Source organism: Papio anubis, chromosome 14, assembly GCF_008728515.1.
Source record: "Papio anubis isolate 15944 chromosome 14, Panubis1.0, whole genome shotgun sequence".
NCBI lineage: Eukaryota > Metazoa > Chordata > Mammalia > Primates > Cercopithecidae > Papio > Papio anubis.
In genome coordinates, this window is record NC_044989.1 from 64,307,259 (window position 1) to 64,327,241 (window position 19,983).

Genomic DNA, 19,983 nt, shown 5'->3' on the forward strand with positions numbered 1-19,983 from the left:
GGATAGGACACAAGCAGCATGAACAATAAAAATAAATAAATTGAATTTCATCAAAATCAAAAATTGCTCTAAAACACTGTTAATGTAACGAAAAGACAAGCCACAAACTGGGAGAAAACACTTAGAAACCACATACCCGATAAAGAACTTGTATCCAAGATATGTAAGGAACTCTTATAAGAAGATGAACAACCTAATATTTTTAAACGAGCAAGAAATCTGAACCAACACTTTACCAAAGAAAAGATATGAATGGAAAACAAGCACATGAAAAGATGCTTAACATATCTGTCATTATGCAACTTAAAACCACAATGAGATATCACTCCATACACACCTACAAGAGGACTAACATTAAAAAATAAAGTGATGGTGAAGAGCACCTGGAACTCTTCTACATGGCAAGTAAAAAGGCAGTATGATGCGCTTCAGAAAATTTTAGAAAAATTTTGTAGTTTCTTATAAAGTTACCATAAAGTTTTATATTTCCATAATCCACAATTGCCCATCTTAGTCCAAAGTATTTATACTAAAGAAATGTAAACACATACCTACACAAAGCCTACACATGTATGCTTATAATAGCTTTCTTCATAACAGCCAAAAACTGGAGAAAACTCAGATGTCTATCAATTGGTGAATGGATAAACAAATAGTAGTGAATCCATACAACGAATACTACTCTACAATAAAACAGAACAAACCACTGACACATGCTGTAACATCCATGAACTCCAAAAACATTATGTTAAATGAAGTGTGGGATAGTAGACTACGTTCTGTATAATTCTACTTAGAGGATATTCTGGAAAAGGCAAAACTACATGGATAAACATCTGAGCAGTAGCTTTCAGAGGCCGAGTATGGGGGGTGAACTGACTACAAAAGTGCCCAAGAGAATGTTTACCAATGACGTTCTATAACTTGCAGTTCTACTATCTGTGTTTGCTAATTAAACCATACACTTAGAGAAGGTGAATTTTACTGAGTGTAAATTATACCTCAATAGACCTGATATAAATTGCTTAGTTTTCTACTGGTAGTCACAGCTCTCTACTATCTTTCCACCATATCTCCCACTCATGTGTGCCCACTCTGATGCATTAGCCAAATAGAACTATTACCTTTATTATTAATAACAATAACAGCAAAAGCATTAGCAGTCAATATTTACTAGAACTTGCTATAGTCAGATACATGATAAAAGGAAAGCAGTCCACATATATTATCTCATTAATACAACCTTATGAAGTAGGCTCCGCTGTTATCCTCATTTAGAGACAGAAACAGAGGCTTAAGGAGATTAATAATTTGCCCAAGGTCCTTCAACAGCTAGTATGTGACAGACAAGACATTTGAATTTAGGTCTACCTGACTCCAAAACTCTGATAATGAATTGCCTTAAGATTTCTATCAACATGTTTGCTTATGCTGTTACCTCAGAGATCTCTTTACCTCAACTTCATCTGCCTTCATCTTATCTATCCTTAAAAGCAAAATTTATATGCATGCCTCATCGATAAAGCTTTCCCAGATCTTCTTCACCAGCTGACAACCATCTCTTTCAAAGCCTTAAAAGCTCCAGCACTAAATTAGTCCCTTATTTATAACACTTTACATATATCCTACATCCTGTCATAGTTATTGATCTACTTCCCCAACTAAATATTTTGCTATTGGAGGACAAGGTCAAAGGTTTATTCACCCTTGTGTATCCCTGATACTGAACAAAACAGTTTATATTAATACATAACTTACAGAATGAATAAATGAATGGTGGTTGGAACATTAGTCTACCTTTTAGTATAGTTAGATATTGTTTCATTCTACCCAGGCAATGGTACCCTTACTTATTAGCTGCTTTCTTTCTTTCTTTTTTTTTTTTTTTTTTTTGAGACAGAGTCTTGCTCTGTCACTCAGGCTGGAGTGCAGTGGCGCGATCTTGGCTCACTGCAAACTCCACCTCGCGGGTTCAAGCAATTCTCTGCCATAGCCTCCGAGTAGCTGGGACTACAAGCACCTGCTACCATGCCCGGCTAATTTTTGTATTTTTAGTAGAGACGGGGTTTCACCATCTTGACCAGGCTGGTCTTGAACTCCTGACCTCATGATCCACCCACCTTGGCCTCCCAAAGTGCTGGGATTACAGGCGTGAGTGACCACGCTGGCCGCTTTTTTTTTTTTTTTGAGACAAGAGTTTCGCTCTTGTTGCCCAGGCTGGAGTGCAATGGTGCCATCTCGGCCCACTGCAACCTCCGCTCCCGGGTTCAAGCAACTCTCCTGCCTCAGCCTCCCGAGTAGCTGGGATTACAGGTGCCCACCACCACGCCTGGCTAATTTTTTTTGTATTTTTGGTAGAGACAGGGTTTCACCATACTGGCCAAGCTGGTCTCGAACTTCTGACCTCAGGTGATCCACGTGCCTCAGTCTCCCAAAGTGTTGGGATTACAGGCTTGAGCCACCATGCATGGCCACTTATTAGCTTCTTAGAATCAACCCATATGTTACTGTGTCATCCTTCTTCCCTAAAATTATATTTTCAGATATGAACATGAAAGGTTAAAAACTGAAAGGCAAACCCAAACCAAACACTGTCTGCTATTTTGATATTAATTAAAAACAGGGTCAAACTCCTGAGCAACATACTAAAGCAAACAGAACACAGACTGGCAAAGAGAGACTTGTTAACACAGGAAGAATGTAATATGCCAGAGTAATAGGAAAAATCATCAATGGAGAATATACTAGAGAGAACATTATGTTATAAAAGCCTGTCCATATTCTTCAACAGGTCAATGATATATACATTTTTAAATGACTTAAGAGACTTAAGAGACATAACCACCAAATGCGATCAGTGAACCGTGCAGAAGCCTTTGTCCAAACAAATTATTATAAAAAGACATTTTTGGGACAATTAATAAGTTTCAAATAGGAAAATAAATATTAGATGATTTTGAGGAATTGTCAATTTTGTTAGGTGTGATAATAGTGTGGTTATGTAAAAATGTTCTTAGTTTTTAAAAATGCATACTTAGGTATTTAGGGACAAAATACCATAATGCCTGAATTTATTATAAAATATTTTCTCAAAAAAGGCAAATTGTTAATAACAAATATAGGTGATGCATACATGGGAAGTTCATTAAACAATTCTCTTTTCTTTACAGAAAAAAGACTAAGTTGCCAGAGGAAAAAGTCTAGTCGCTGTGACAATTCTTATTCAAAAACTCTGTGGATGACCAAAGTGACAGACTAAAGTCAGAGTTTTAAGAGTACTAGCATATTTTTGGTTTTTCTTCATTACATTCCACAGCCTATTAATAGTTCCACTAATTTTTTTGTTTGTTTTAGAGACAGGGTCTTGCTCTGTCACCTAGACTGGAGTGCAGTGGGATGATCACAGCTCACTACAGGCTAGAACTCCTGGACTCAAGCCTAGTTCCACTATTCCCAGCCTAGTTCCACTATTTAACATATGTTTTATTTTCCACTGCTAGCTGTTTACAGTCTTCTACCTTGTTAGATGGTAAGCTTCTTGAGAACTGACACAGTATGTTACTGACTTTTGGTACACAGAAGAATGCTATATATCAAAAAGGAAACTGGTAGAATTGCTTTTGAATGTAGCTTGTACTTAGCACCCATGAAGAAAATAAAGCATCTCTAAACAGCAATTTTTTTCCCTTCACGACTAGAAACTAATGTAATAGGCATAACATAGTATAGGTATGTTTGTACATAACGACGAATTCCTTAAGCTTCTTAAAAGTGAAGCATAAAACATCTGTATTATCAACTACACCAGAGGTGTAGTGTAGTCTGGGGATTCCTGGGAGTCAGAGACCCTTTCAAGGAATCTGGGAAGTAAAAGTCACTTTCATAATATTATTATTAATAAGATGTTATTTATGTATTTTACTCTTATTCTCTCATGATTGAACAGTGGGGATTTTTAGATGACTTGTGATATAATTCTTCCGAAGGCTAATAGAGTATGTGTTTGCGTAGTCTTGTGTGAGTGAACGGGCACCACTTTATCTTGCCTTTTTGATTCTTATGTACCTGCTGTTCTGTCATTTCGGAATCTGAAGGATGCAAGTAGGATAAAAAGCAAATCAAAGTTCCTTGCTATTAAGGTTACTCCAAATATGATCTTGAACAGAAAGTATACAGTGAGTAAACTTTCAGACTTTCAAGTAATGAAATTTTAGCTTTCCCCCTAAGACATGAATTGAAAAACTTAGGGAAAGGAAAGAGTGAAAGACAGATCAAGAGTGACTGGGGCTGACTAAATGACATTTTTCTGAAGATACTCTCCCAGTATAATTGCGAATTCTTTGGGGAACACTGCTTCATTTAATGACATATTGGGAATGAAAAACAAACAAGAAATGAATATTGAAATGAATTAACATAAAAATACTTCTGCTTAGGGTTTCTACCATCCTTAGAATCATCTCTCCTACTCTCGCCAGCCCCTTAGAATAAGAATATCAACTGTTTTGGAAATCTGAAAATTTTGTTGAGTTGTTTTCTAAACCCTGAATAATTTGTTAGATAACTGCAGGTTAGACCACTATGGGTGGTCTTGGCCACAGCACATTGTCACATTTTCCTGAAAAAAAATTTAAAATTCTACTAATTGGTAAATATCCTATTAAAGTTTAGATTATTTTTTCACATCTTAATTTATAAAGTACTCCTTATAAAATAGATAATCATAATGCCTTTGAACAAAGTCTAATAATTTCTATAAATCATTACCTTAGATAACAGCTTGTCAAATAAGCTATCCATTATCGCTACAAGCTTAGCTGATATTTCAGCTATGTGATCATGGTAGTCCTGCAATGAGAAATGATATTGTATTTTTAAGTCCCTGGGACACATTTAAAAAATACTTAACAATTAAGGATCTAAACTTATGAAACTCCAATAAAAAATATATGAAAAAGTACCTTAGTGATATGATCAAAATGCCTAAGCATGCTATATTGCTTAGGTGGTAGTCGAGCTTCAAAATGAGCCCGGATCACAGGAATGTAGTGCACAATTAACTGCAAACATCGTGAAGAAAGAGCTGAAGGTCCAGGAAGTGGATATATAATGGAGAGATTTTTAAAAAAGACATTAGTTGATTTTAATTACAAATCAAATCAAATAAAAAACATTACTTATAAAGATCCAGTTTATTTCATAAATGAAGAGCACTATGGCAGAAGGCAACATATTTCATTTTAATAATTTGATACTGAATAATGTAACGAACATGCTGCTTTCACAAAGGACTCAAGTTGTATTATCAATATCACAATAACAAGACAACTGATTCTCTTCTGACATTCAGATACCTTTCACCCCCAAATACTTTATACACATTACATCTTAATATTTTCTAGAGTGGTGTAACAGAGTGGTGTAACTTCCAAGTAACTTACACTTGGAGGGGAAATGCATCGTAACCTTTTCCCCACGGTTAGTGTTTTCAGTGATGAGTATACATAAAAGAGTAAGTAGCATTTATTTTTAGAGTAATGCCACTTTGGTTACAGCCATGAAAACATCAGGTATAAAAAAACATGATGAGTACAGTGACATCACTGTCAACACTTCAGCAAATGAATTAAATGCAAGAATCCATACCCAAATTTTTTGTAGTTATCGTTTTTAGTCCAACAACTTGCAGTGCACCAGCTCCAAGAACTAACTGGCAACTTCTTGAATTGAAGTACTAACAAAAGAAGGAGAAAAAAACCCCAAATTTATTAAAAACTATTCTTTATATCCTGGCAATGTGCTGTTATAAAAATACATCCTCCTTTCCTCTCATTCAATGGCCAAATGAATTATCTAGTAGAAGCAATTAGTATCTATTTATTTAATGAAAAAGAAATGAGAAGGGGAGATTCTAAATGATAATATTTACTCATAAGAAACAGTTGAAAAATTCTAAAAATCAGTTCGCAGAAATTAATCTTCAATTTGCAGTTACAAAACAAATTCGGTTTCAGTCATTCTTGTTGGGAAGTTCTATTTTCAAAAGTTATAAAAATCTTTCTCCGCTAAAACATGACAACTCAAGTCAGAACAGAATTAATAGATTAGAGGCTTGAAAAAAATAATAAAGCCTTTCCTCTGTACTGGTAGTTTAAAATATTTCAATATGAAATGGCTGAATAAAATCATCACATTTTCATTTTATATCAATGGTTCTGAAAGAATGATGCAAGAAAAATCTCTAACCTTAGTGAGGTGAATTTTGTAAAGTTCAGTGAATTCCTTCCATGCACATTTGAAGCCAGTCCAGGTTTTTTGACCTAAGTGGCCTCAGTCATATTCAGCACCTAACAAACAAATCATCTCCTGTCTCCAATGTCATTAACAACTCTATGGGTGAATGAGGATCACTAACTGGAGTAAGAAGGAAGCAAGCAGCCTGTTTCCAACAACATGTTGTGATTCAACCACAATCAAATGTTAAAAAACTAACGTCTTAAAGATAACTTGACCTTGAAATGTCTTTGAGTTAAAAGAGTAGTCACACCCTAATGTATTAATTCTTCAAACAATTTTTCCATAATGAAGTCATACACACCTTCAATAAATCTGACAGACGAGTAAGCATGTCAGTAGTAACAGATGGGATGTTATCCACACACTGGCAATATTCAAGGATAATTCTTATTAACAGCAATACGGTTCTACAAGAAAAGAAAAATGGCCCAATAGGAAATCAAAACAAGAAAAATAAAAAAGATTTGGCATATAAAAATCAAATTACTTAATGGCACAAAGGATCTCTGAGAATATAATGATCTTGGTAACTGTTAAAGTATGTATTTTACCTAGTAGTACGGCAGGTTCTTGACTAACACAAGACAAGAGAGGTGTCTAGAATGCAAAATTTAAAGAGGCACTTACTCTGTGCAATTGCAGGATCAGCTTGCACAACACTGAGAATGAGTGGCTCCTTAAATTCTGCACAACAGGCATAACACTCTCTGTATGGCATTCTTATTAAGGGAGTCGCTTCAATAAGACAGGTATTGCAACCCTTAGCCAATTCAGAAACATTGACAAAAAGCCTATTCAGTGTTTCTGATTACCAACATAGTAGGTCCCCCATCATAACTAATGAATTGATAAAGAAAACCGAATCCAGATTTTCTTAGTGAGAACAAAAAAAAAAACTATAATGCTTCTAAGGAAAACATATCTCCTAAGAATTTTATTGGTGGGTCACAAAAGGTTCTCTGGCCGGGTGCGGTGGCTCACACCTGTAATCCCAGCACTTTGGGAGGCCGAGGTGGACGGATCACTGGAGGTCGGGAGTTCGAGACCAGCCTGACAATGAGAAACCCCTCTCTATTAAAAATTCCAAATTAGCCTGGCGTGGTGCCGCACATCTGTAATCCCAGCTACTCAGAAGGCTGAAGCAGGAAAATCACTTGAACCTGGGAGGCAGAGGTTGCAGTGAGCTGAGATCACGCCATGGCACTCCAGCCTGGGCAACAAGAGCGAAGCTCCGTCTCAAAAAAAAAAAAAAGAAGTTCTCCAAAGATGATAAAGTTAAAGTTATCACTTCCATATTAGGACAAATCACACATTGAAAAGACACACTACTGGGAGGTTAAATAAGATTGAAATTAAGGTGAAAGCCATTCATCATAGGATATCTAAGTTCTATAAGATGCTCAGAAATGAGATCTATGTAAAATAAGGATTTATAAAAGCCTGAAGGATATCAGGAACTAATGATTCAAGAAAGATGGTGTCTAGCCTTTATTACAGCTTGTCAGACCATATATGCATACTGGTCTCTATGCTTATTTCTCGTAGAGTCTGCCTCACTGAGCATGAGTCCCTTGCTTATCTTTTGTAATTGTCTCTCAGATATTATAATAGTTCTCCTTTAGCCAGGGATTTCAGTTTTTTGTCAACCGACTCTTTGCCTAAAAAACCAAAAGCAAGATGGCCAGAGGGGACCATTTCCATCAAGCAAGTGAAGAGCAACCAGATAACCAGTAGTTAAGGAGGGAAATCATAATTAGATTGAAGGGATGGGATTACAGAAGGACTGAAGAAAGTTTTCTCTACCAGAAATAGGGAAGGACTCTAGAAGAGAAATGAATGGAGGCTTTAGTTTAGAATGTGTGGACTTCAGGTATCTGAATACAGATTCAGAGACAGGATTAATTCTATAAATACTTTTTGAGTGCTTATTATCGTGCCAAGAAAAATAAAAATGGTAAGACCTGATCTCCATCTCTGAGGAATTCAGAGCCAAATTAGAAAACATATACATAAATAAATAATTCAATTATACTATGGTAAGTGCCATAATTGAGGGATATAGAATTACATTCTTCCTGGAGGGGGTGGCCATTTCAAAAAACGCTTACACAGTGACAAGAACTAAAGAAGAAAAGTGAAAAAGAATGTTGGTGTAGATACTGGGAGTTAGACCTAGATTCTAATTCTGACTCCATTTGGGTCACCTGAACCACTTAATCTTCTAAGCTTCTTCTCATAGTGTAGAAAGGAAATAATAATCCCCAATATCTTTATTTTACAATGTAGTTGTAAAGATCAAATGAGATCACATATATATGAAAACACTTAAGCTGTGAAGTACTGTTAAAGAATATTAAGATATACTTTAATTACCAATTTAATAAAAGACATAGTACTCAACAAAAAATGATGGAATTTGTATGCTTCTTAGTTAACTTGAATTTGAGATACTTTTATTGGTAAAAGATCTAGTGAATCAAATGATGCCAATGAAAATAACTATCAACAACTATCAACTTACTAGGTGCTAGACCTGTGCTAAATGCTTTACACGAATTACTTAATTTTCACAATAATTCTGTATATAGTACTATTTTCCACATTGTGTGGATTCCAGAGTCCACAACTTAAACTACTATGCTATGGTACACTCTAAGAAAGCAATGGAAGAAAAGATAGAAAGAGCCTGGGATAGTAATAATATCAGGGATCCACTACAATTACTCTTGGGTTGTCTAGATTTCTTGTTATATGAGAAAAATCAAGCCTTTTGTGTCAAGCCAGTGTAGTCCTTAATAATGTATGCTACAGAATAGAGAAGATAAAGAAATCCATAAAGTTTCCTTTAAGTTCTTCGTAGGATTTAAAATTGTTTTTTTTTTTTTTTTTTTGAAGAGGCGGTCTTTCCCTTCGCCCAGGCTGGAGTACAGTGGCCGGATCTCAGCTCACTGCAAGCTCCGCCTCCCGGGTTTATGCCATTCTCCTGCCTCAGCCTCCCGAGTATCTGGGACTACAGGCGCCCGCCACCTCGCCCGGCTAGTTTTTTGTATTTTTTAGTAGAGACGGGGTTTCACCGTGTTAGCCAGGATGGTCTCGATCTCCTGACCTCGTGATCCGCCCGTCTCGGCCTCCCAAAGTGCTGGGATTACAGGCTTGAGCCACCGCGCCCGGCCGGATTTAAAATTGTTAATTGAAATTTAACACTGTTAAAATTGTGAATCCAAAATTTCCAATTCACTTCAAGGGAGAACTAGAAGACTTGTGTTTTAAATAGTTGACTCAACAACTAAAGAAAAATGTGTCACTCACCCAACAACTGCATACTGTTGTCCCTCAACAATAAGAACTTCAGCTGGTTTCCTTTCTTCTGTGGCTAGAGAGTAGAGCAAATAAACAAGAGAGACAAGAGTACCAGATGAAACAAAATAATGGAGAAAAAGCTGAAGAAGATAGTTCCTGTTTAAGGCCTAAAACTATCTCATTTCTGAAAATAAACATCTACTTCCTGGGAAACTATCTGACACATAGTAAATAAAGTATACTGGAAGTTGGAGAGATTTGGATTTGAGTACCAGTACTACCAATTACTGGATACATGACTTCAGGGCAATTATTTAACCTCTTTTGAGTATCACTACCTGAATCTATTAAATGTGGACAACAGTATCGTTCAGGGTTGTTGTTAATGGTAGAAATAATTATTATGAATTGCCTATCCCTTAGGACTGGCACAAGGTAAATGATCAGCAAATAGTTTTTTTAAAAGTTACTAGGTTTGGAAAGGCAGAACTAGCATTTAAATTGGTTGTCTTTACTATTATCATTATTGAATACAAGTTAATTTCTAAATTTGATGGAAAGATACGTATTTAATTTTTAATACTTCAACCCAGAAGTTATTTTCAGCATGTGATATTTCTTTAAACAAAATTCAGCATATTGAGGTGAAAAGAACAGTGGACTTGATTGTATCCTGGATAAGCCAAATTGATTAGATCACCATAGGCAACTCATTATGCTTCCCTAAGCTTCAAGGCCCTATGGGATTTGTATATACATTTGAATATTTGAGAGCTATATATATTCCAATCACAATTTACTACATATGTCAGATGTATATTTTTTGAGGGTAAGGACTGTGTCTTCATCACTTCTCTATATTACAGAGAAGTGGCATAGCATAGTAGAAAAGAGAAATGGCCCTAAAGTCAGTCTGCCCGGACTGGAATCCCAGCTCTACCTAGCTATGTAAACTTAGGCAACTTGCTTAACCTCTTTATGCCTTAGTTTCTAAATTTGTAAAATAGGAATACTAATAATGTCTAGCTCACGGACCTGTAAATGAGATAACACCTGTAAAATACTTAGAACAAAACAGTATAAGTAAATACTCAAATAATATTAGCTGCTATCCATTAACCTTCATTTCTCCAATGCCTAGCTGAGTGGCTAGTAACCCAATTAATATACCATGGATAAATAGATAATAATCCAGGATCCTTAACTTGAAAAGAACTAGTAAAATGTTAATGGACTTCTAATAGCATACATCTATGCTATTCAGAGAGGAAAAAAAAGACTGAGAAGAAAGGTATGTAAGAGAAACGTCCTACCATCAATATACTCCAAAGAAGTGAAAATAAATAGTTCATGTTTCAAACAAAATACACGATTAATTCAATTATTCCACATTTACGATTTTAATTCAGAAATCACTCTGTTTGCTTAACAGTGGAATCAAAAGACCATGAGCTGTTCAGGGACAGAAAATATATCCTAGTCATCTAGCACACCACCTCACATAGAGAGAAGTCAATTAAATATAGATTGAAAGACTAGATGAGAGATAAGTCTTACAATTTTAAACTAGTGATTTAGAATGGTCAGAGTGTTTTATTTTTCCATCAGCTCTTGCTAGTTGAATGCTTTAGTTGTGCCAGTATCATACAGTTAGAAAACTCTACCACCCAACGCTATTACCTATTAAAAACTGTCATATGACAAAAATTTACCTAATTTCTTCAATTCCTCTCTCTGCCCTATATCAACTAATCTGTTTTATACTTGTCCTTAACCCTCCTCCCCTTGTCACAGGGGCAGAAGTAGTAGCCTTTCTCTTAAACTCTGGATTCGACTCCATGCACCTTGCCCCATAAATCACCCTCCCTCTCTAACTTCTTTAGCTACTATTTCATCACTCACTTTTCCTTCACAACCAAATCTGTTGAAAAAGTAGTCTATACTTGTCTACCCTTCCTCACTTTTCCAGTTACTAAGCACTGAACTGCAATTTGACTATCACTCCACTGAATTACTGAGATTGCAAATGATCTATGTATCAAACTAATGGTTACTGTTTGTATTTTACTCAAGTCTTTCTCTTGTAGTCTAGTTGCATTTTGTGCGACTGTGAAGTATACAATTTAAAAATATTTCTGTGTAGAAATGTAAAACTTAGATTAAATGCATAAAATTTGAAATAGTGCAACTACCTCCTCTATTAGAAATACTCAATAATTTCATAATTGTAAATCTTATAGGATTATTGTAAATAAATTTACATTATTATCACACGATGACTCCACCTGAACTAGTGTACAAAAGTATTTCCCAGCCATCTCTTCCACATGAAAACTCAACTGGTATTCGATACCAGTGACAACTCTCTCATCATTTTACTTCTATGTTCTAGATTTCTCCCTACCTCTGTGGTTCTTCCTTTTTTGTCCCCTTCATGGTTTTCTTTCTTTACGTTTGGACTTTCGCTATCGTGTAACTACATTACTTAGGATTGCTTATATGTTTTTTGGTTTTGTTCATTAGACTTAGCCTCTTTAAAGCAGAATTACAGCTGTTATCTCTGTCTCAACTCTGTCTCAATATAGGACACAAAGTAGAAGCTAACTAGTGCTTACTCAATATATGTATGCAAACAATATGGTATAGTAGCTAAGAACATAGCTATGAAATTACATAAAGCTGGTTTCAAATCCCAACTCATCATTTGTATAAAAATTCCTTAACCCTTCTGAGCCTCAAGGTTCCTCACTGTTACATAAAGTAACAATAGTACCTGTATCACAGATCGTTGTGAGAATGAACTGGAGTAATGCATGTAAAGAACATGGTCCAGTGTCTGGCATATGGTTATAACACACAATAAATATTTGAAATCATTATTATAAATTACCACAGATTTCCTGTCAAGTATTTACTAAGCTGGAAATATTGGTTCTAGCTTTGAAATAGGCACTGTCAATTAAAGAAATATTAAGCATTAATACAAAATGAATAAACAATATAAAATTGAAAGAGAATGTGTGAAGGAATACACATACTTCCTGATTTTTTTTCAGGTAAAGCAATCTTCCCATCTGATATAGAATCAACAAGATCCTGAAATTCTGCAGGAACATCTGCTTGCTTCCAGCGCTCATTGTCTAAGAGGAGGCTAGTCCACAGTAAAGAGAAAAGAAGGTAAACTTTAACATTTCAATACCATCTTCCTTGGTTTAAAAGAAAAGGAAGAAGAGCTGAATGAGAACGTAAGACTTAAAAAGTGCTGAACACTTTAATAAACTGGAATCATTCATAAGCAGGACCAATACTTAGAAAATAGTTCTCTTTTTATATCTCAGCCTAAACAAAAAGAATGATGAAACAATTTACTTAACTTTGAGTGGCAAAAAAAGTCAACTTACTGAGGATCTTCCTGATAAGTATTTTAATAGAAGTAAGCATTCTAACTCAGCTTTGAAAAGCCAAGAAATGTGATTTTAATTCCACAATCTGCCTTTAATTAAAAAAACCTTTATCAGGCATTTTCACTGGCCAATTAAGTTTACTCTTTTAAATATAACTGTGTTTCACAAAGAAAAATGAAAAAAAACAAAGAACAGAACAGACATGGTGATGATACCTGAGCTTGGTTTTTCTCTCTTCATGAAACCTATTTACAAACTTATTAGCTTGGCTCTGAAGTGCTCCAAGTAACGACATGCTTTTTCTTCCACAGATCTGTTCGGTGTCTAAAATGAATGTTTCCATTAATCTAGAAAGTGTTATGAATTCCATGGAATTTAGCTTCTCAAGAAAACCATCCTAAATTTTAATACAAAAATCATGAGAGTTAGTGTAACACCAAATTGACTAAGGTTTAACAATATATTTTTATTTTAATAATATTTCCCAATACTTTAGACCCAGAAATTGAGCATGAAATGCTTAAGAGGTCCAAATTTGATTCTGATTCCTTTATAACTAATATAGTAGTTCAAATGAATTTAGATCATACTATAAAATTTTCACAATGTTGGAGTTTTATTATAAACTTGTGTAACTACATATATTTAGGTATACATATATACATATACATATATATGTAAAACAACATTAATTTCAAATTAGTTATTAACATATATTTCAAAATAAGTCATTTAATCATTTATCTGAAAATACTGCTTTAATAATTCCTATTTCTTTTACTTAGATTATTTTATATCTCAACATCTCCCTAGCAGACCACATCAGTGGTAACACTGACTAGGTCATTACATTACATTAAATGTTAAAAATATAATATACATTATGGGGAACACAGGAAGCAAAGACATAATTCCAGATCTTCAAAATTGTTATGTATAAAATATAAAATATATAAAGCTTTATGAAAATAACTACCTTTGCTCTTGACATGAGAAATTTGACAGCTCGATCATGGCATATATCTGAGGCACTATATAATAATTCCTGGATATTATTTGCCAGCTTTCCTAGCTCTGAGTCAGTTAATTTCATATCTTCACTAACCCTGAAAATGATAAAATAAGATTTAGTCCAGGAAAGTTGTAAACATAGTATTCTCCATAGGTGACCTATCAATAAAAAGGATGAAAAAGCTAAAAATTCACATTTGAAGAAAATTTCTATGATGTACCAAATATCTTACAGTTTTTACAGTGAAATATTACTTAAACATGCTCAGATAATACAACTATATCTAGCTATTGTTTGTTTTGAGACATGGTCTTGCTCTGTCACCCAGGCTGGAGTGCAGTGGCACATTCAGAGCTTACTGAAACCTCAAACTCCTAGTCTCAAGCGAACCCCCTACCTCAGCCTCCCAAGTAGCTAGGACTACAGGTGTGCACTACCACACCTGGCTAATCTTTTTCGAAATTTTTTTGTAGAGACAGAGTATTGCTACAATGCCCAGGGTGGTCTCAAATATCCCTGGCCTCAAGCAATCCTCGGCCTCCCAAAGTGCTAGGCTTACAAGTGTGAGCCACTGTGCCCAACCACAAATGTATTTTATCATAACCTTAAATAAGAATTTTCATTCTCCACTATAGTATTTTTAACACTTAGTTCAGATTTCGATTGGAAAGTCTGCAGAAACCATAGCAAAATTAAATTTTTAGATTAGGTACAAGGTAGTAGCTATGTCAGAGGACAGTTGTGCATAGGCACTTAGGATGATACAGTGGCAGCAAAAGAGGGAAGGAATGTTATTTCATGACAAACAGACTCTCTTTTTACTTATAATTATGAATGAGTATAAATATTCAGTTCAACTGAACTAATATTTACTAAGCATCTACTGTGCTTAAGTGCTAGGCACTAGACGGAATATAACAGGTTGCTGCTTTCAAGGAACGTAAACTCAAAGAGGAGTATTTGTAAGACATAATGTACTTTTTTTCAATTTTGAGGGGAAATGTAAAACTTTCTGTTTTTAAACATTTTCCCCCAGGGGCATATATAAAGACCAATGATTCCATGCCATCAGTTCAGTTTAGTATTACCATGAGCCAAGTTAAGTACCTTAACATCATTTTTCTCTCTTTCAGTTGAATTAAAATACTTTTCAAAGATACTACAAAGAGACTGGTGTATATTGCTTTGAGGTAAACTACCATTCTAATTGGTTATGGTATTAAAGAAGGTTATTACCTGCTATCCTTCAAAATCATAGTATCACCAAATTTGTTTACTAATGCTTCAAAATAACAGAGGAATTAATATTCTTAAAGGACTCTCAGAAACATTATCTTGTTTGGTTCTCACACTCTGAGGTAGGTAGATAAATAACTACCTATGGAGGAGAACACTGAATCTTAGAAAGTTGAAGTGACCTAGAGATAGAACTAAAACCCAGAATCAGTCTACTTCTAATCGAGTAAGCTTCCTCTGCTCTGACATTTATTTCTACATAAACAGTCTAGCAGTATTTCAAAACAGAATACCTGCAAAATTCTTGCTTAAATTTCAAAGTCAACTTTACTTTGAAGTAAATTTTTAATTCCTGAAAGATTACTTACAATTTCCCCCATGTAACAGAATGATAAATGAATTTGAAACTCTTGACAATATGCTACCAATTCACAAAAATATAAACAGGAAATAGCAAATAAAAACAACTCAAGTCCTTAAAAAAAAAAATAGAGTGAATTAATCCAAAAAGCCACAAAGTTAGTTTTTAAAAATCATTTCATTCATTGTAATTCTGCTTTTAAAAAGATTTTTTGGGGCCCGGGCACAGTGGCTCACACCTGTAATCCCAGCACTTTGGGAGACTGAGACCATCCTAGCTAACACATGGTGAAATCCCATCTATACTAAAAATACAAAAAAATAAGCTGGGCAAGGTGGGCGCCTGCAGTCGCAGCTACTTGGGAGGCTGAGGCAGGAGAATGGCATGAACCCTGGGGGCGGAGCTTGCAGTGAGCCGAGATCTCGCCACTGCACTCCAGCCTGGGCGAAGGAGCGAGGAAAAAAAAAAGAAAAAAAAAAAGATTTGTTATTTTTTAACTTCAGTTAGATCTCTAACTTTCACATCAATAGGTAAAAAGCAAACAAACTCAAACATAATCCTGCAATTCTACTTCTGGGTATACATCCGAAATAACTGAAAGTAAGATCTCTAGGATTTATATGTACACTCAAGTTCATAACAGCACTATTCAAAATAGCTAGGACATGGAAGCAACCCAAGTGTCAACCAATGGATGAAGAGATAAACAAAATGTGATATACACATATACATCTTGTATGTATGTATCACATACATGTGAACGGAATATTATTCAACCTTAAAGGGGAAGGAAATTTTGATATATGTTACAACATGGATGAAACTTGAGGACATTATGCTCTGCAACTCTAATTTTTTCCATTGTTTTTCTTTTCCTATTTCCTGCCTAGAAAAGTATTTCCTATTTTGTGCCCATATTTGCATTGCAATAAACTTACAAAATTGCAGGTTATTTTGAAGTAAGAAAATAGGGAAAATCTACCACTAACAAAGTTAAAACGTCAGATGTATTTTTGCATGTTCTATATCAGTGATTCAATTATATACTGCAAAAACACTTGCTACAGGAATAGTCAGAGCCCTTGTATGAAAGAACTAGCTAGACTCACACATATAAATATACTCAATTCAGTGCCCCTTTGGGTTGGGTAGTTCCCAGACATTTACTACATTGGGTAGTTCCCAGAAAGAACCATCTGCAGAACCTATGCTTCATGTTGTAGGAGGATGTGATTGGGGAAAGCCAGAGAAGGTTCAATGTATAAAGTGAGCCACAGTGGAGGTGGGAGGGGAAGAATAAAAACTGAGAGACTGCATCCAGTTTAAAAGGACCTCAAATGGTGTGGGGCAGAAAGCTAATTATCTTTCAGTATCTGTTCTCTCTTTTGCCACAATGACAGCTCTAGCTGGGCAAATAGTCCACAAGCTAAAGACTTATTTCTCAAGCTTCCCTTATAGCTAGACATAGTCACATAATTATGCTGGCCACTAGGATGTGAGTGGAAGTAGTAAGTGCGAATTCTGGATTGTGCTTGTTTTTAAAAAGAAAGAAAAAAATATAAACAAATATATGTGAAGGTAACAGAGAACTAACAAATCTAAAATGTATATGGATTTGTAAAAGACCAAGAAGAGTTGAGGCAATCCTAAAGAAGAAAAAGTAGAAGAAATTACTCTCCCAGATATTAATATGGATTAAAAATCTACAGTTGCTGGGTATGTGATTCATGCCTAGCACTCTGGGAGGTTGACACAGGAGGATCACTTGAGGCCAGGAGTGACCAGCCTGGGCAACATAGTAAGACCCAATCTCTACAAACAAATTATTTAAGAAAACAAAAGCTATAGTAACTACAGTAACTATGACAATTTTACTTAATGGTACTGGTGTAAAGACAGAAAAATGAATGAAATAGAGTGCAGAAACAGATATACCTATCTGAATATTTGATTTACGGCAAGAGTGACATTATAGAGCAGTAGGAAAGACAGCCTTTTCAATAAATGGTGCAAGGTCAAAAACATATCCATATGGGAAAAAAATCTTAACCCTCATACTAAACATAAAAATCAATTCTAGATGGACTGTAGGTCTTAATGTGAAAAAGACAGTAACAAAGTTTCTAGACAGTAACCAAAAAATATCTTCAAGTCTTTAAAGTAGGGAAAGATTTCTTAAATAGGACACAAAGAAGCATAAATCATAAAGGAAAGTAATGAATCATAGAATTATATTAACAACTTCTGTTCACCATAAAACCCAGTAAGAGTGAAAAGTCAATACAGAAAGTGGGAGAAGATATCTGCAATATGGACAACTGGCAAAAGATTTGTGCTGACATAACATAAAGAACCTTCATAAATCAATACAAACCAACAGAAAAATGGGTAAAGGCCTTGAATAGGCACTTCATAGAAGAGGATATCCCAGCCGCCAATGAATGTATGAAAAGGTGCTCTCCTATCAATCATCAGGGAAATAAAATGACTACACTTGCGACATACCCAACAAAACGGCTAACATGTAAAAAAGACTGGTAATATCAAGAGTGAAGGAAGATGTGGAGTGACACAAATGTTCCACACTTCTGAGGGGAGCGTAAGTGAGTACAATCACTTTGAGAAATTGTTGGCATTAGCTAAATTAACCATTCACATACTGTGTTTCCAGGTATATATTCAACAGAAATGCTTGTAACATGTGCATCAAAGGTATCTAGAAGAATGTTCATGACAATCCAAAATGAAAACCCAAATATTATCAAAAGTAAAATACATATATACATTGTAGTGTATCATAAAATGGATTATTTGTACAGAAAAAATAAAATCACTGCTACATGGAACAACCTGGATAGATATCACAACTGTAATGCTGAACGAAAGAAATCAGAGACAAAAGAGCCAATATATGATTCCATTAAGTTTAAAAACTGGAAAAACCAATTGTTTTAATGGTTTCCTATGGGAAGGAGTAGCATAGTATTACAGTGGCAAGAGGGGCTTCTGAAGAGCTGGTAAAGTTATATTTCTTGAGGTGGGTGACAATTACACCAACAAATTCACCTTGTGCTAGTTAACTGAGCTGAGCACTTTATAATTGCTACATCTTCCCATATGTGCCTAATGTTCCAAACAGATCATGAAAGGGCTGAGAGGAAGATGAATACAAATGATACTTGAAGCTGGAAGGTGGGCTTAGTTCTACCCAAATTACATGGCTGTTGTTAAAATGTTTAAAAAGCAAAACAAAGTAAGCAAGGTATCAGCCTTTTGTCCTCTCCTTCCTGCTGCTAGGGATGAAAATGAAATGCTAAAAGCTAGAACAGCCACCTTAGACACAGATGGAAACTACACACTGAGAATGGTAGAACTGTCTTCTCGGCTGACGATCTCCTACCTCTGAAATGTTACATGAAATATAAATATAAATATATAAAAATATAAAAATAAATTTTACATTGTTTAAGTTACAGAGTTTTTACCTCTCTTTTTATAGCAGTTTTAGACTGCACCCTAACTAGTAAATGTGAAAATATTAGCCTGCACACAGAAGAAACTTTATTAAGTTTCTTATTTATTAAGTAAACTTTATTAAGTAAGCTCAGGGTTTGGTTTGTTTGTACTGAAGAGCAGTGTTATAGTTGACTTTATGTTGTTACTGTGACCTTTATAAGCTCCAGGACCATAAGTTGATTTATATAAAGTACTGAGTTGACCGGTCGCTTCCAAGATGGCTGAATAGGAACAGCTCCGGTCTACAGCTGTGAGCGAGATCGATGCAGAAGATGGGTGATTTCTGCATTTCCAACTGAGGCACCTGGTTCATCTCATTGGGACTGGCTGGACAGTGGGTGCAGCCCACAGAGGTTGAGCTGAAGCAGGGCAGGGCATTGCTTCACCCGGGAAGTGCAAGGGGTCGGGGGATTTCCCTTTCCTAGTCAAGAGAAGATGTGAGTGACTGTACCTGGAAAAGTGGTACACTCCTTCCCAAATACTGTGCTTTTCCCATGGTCTTTGCAACCAGCAGACCTGGAGATCCCCTCCTGTGCCTGGCTCAGTGGGTCCCACACCCACAGAGCCTTGCTCACCGGTAGCACAGGAGTTTGAGATTGACTTGGGACATGGGAGCTTGGTGGGGGAAGGGGCGTCTGCCATTGCTGAGGCTTGAGTAGGCAGTTCTATGCTCATAGTGTAAACAAAGCAGCAGGGAAGCTGGAACTGGGTGGAGCCCACCGCAGCTCAGCAACACCTACTGCCTCTCTGAATTCCACCCCTCTGGGGAGGGCATAGCTGAACAAAAGGCGGCAGACAGCTTCTCCAGACTTCAATGTTCCTGCCTGAGAGCTCTGAAGAGAGCAGTGGTTCTCCCA

General features: G+C 35.7%; 1 protein-coding gene across 8 annotated transcripts in view; it reads right to left on the reverse strand.

Moving 5' to 3' along the window:
- VPS54 (VPS54 subunit of GARP complex) overlaps nt 1–19,983 on the reverse strand; it is a 132,780-nt gene that overhangs the window by 23,068 nt on the left and 89,729 nt on the right. For 7 of the 8 annotated variants that reach the window (XM_003908723.4, XM_003908722.4, XM_031655233.1 and 4 more), the window contains 8 exons: nt 13,978–14,107; nt 13,217–13,398; nt 12,636–12,748; nt 9,607–9,670; nt 6,599–6,704; nt 5,647–5,734; nt 4,962–5,083; nt 4,768–4,848 (listed from right to left, as the gene is read on the reverse strand). In XM_003908723.4, coding sequence (XP_003908772.1) covers nt 4,768–4,848; nt 4,962–5,083; nt 5,647–5,734; nt 6,599–6,704; nt 9,607–9,670; nt 12,636–12,748; nt 13,217–13,398; nt 13,978–14,107 — 886 coding nt within the window. Of the gene's footprint in view, nt 1–4,767; nt 4,849–4,961; nt 5,084–5,646; nt 5,735–6,246; nt 6,348–6,598; nt 6,705–9,606; nt 9,671–12,635; nt 12,749–13,216; nt 13,399–13,977; nt 14,108–19,983 lie in introns of all 8 variants that reach the window. The other variant, XR_002516676.1, reaches the window with a different exon arrangement.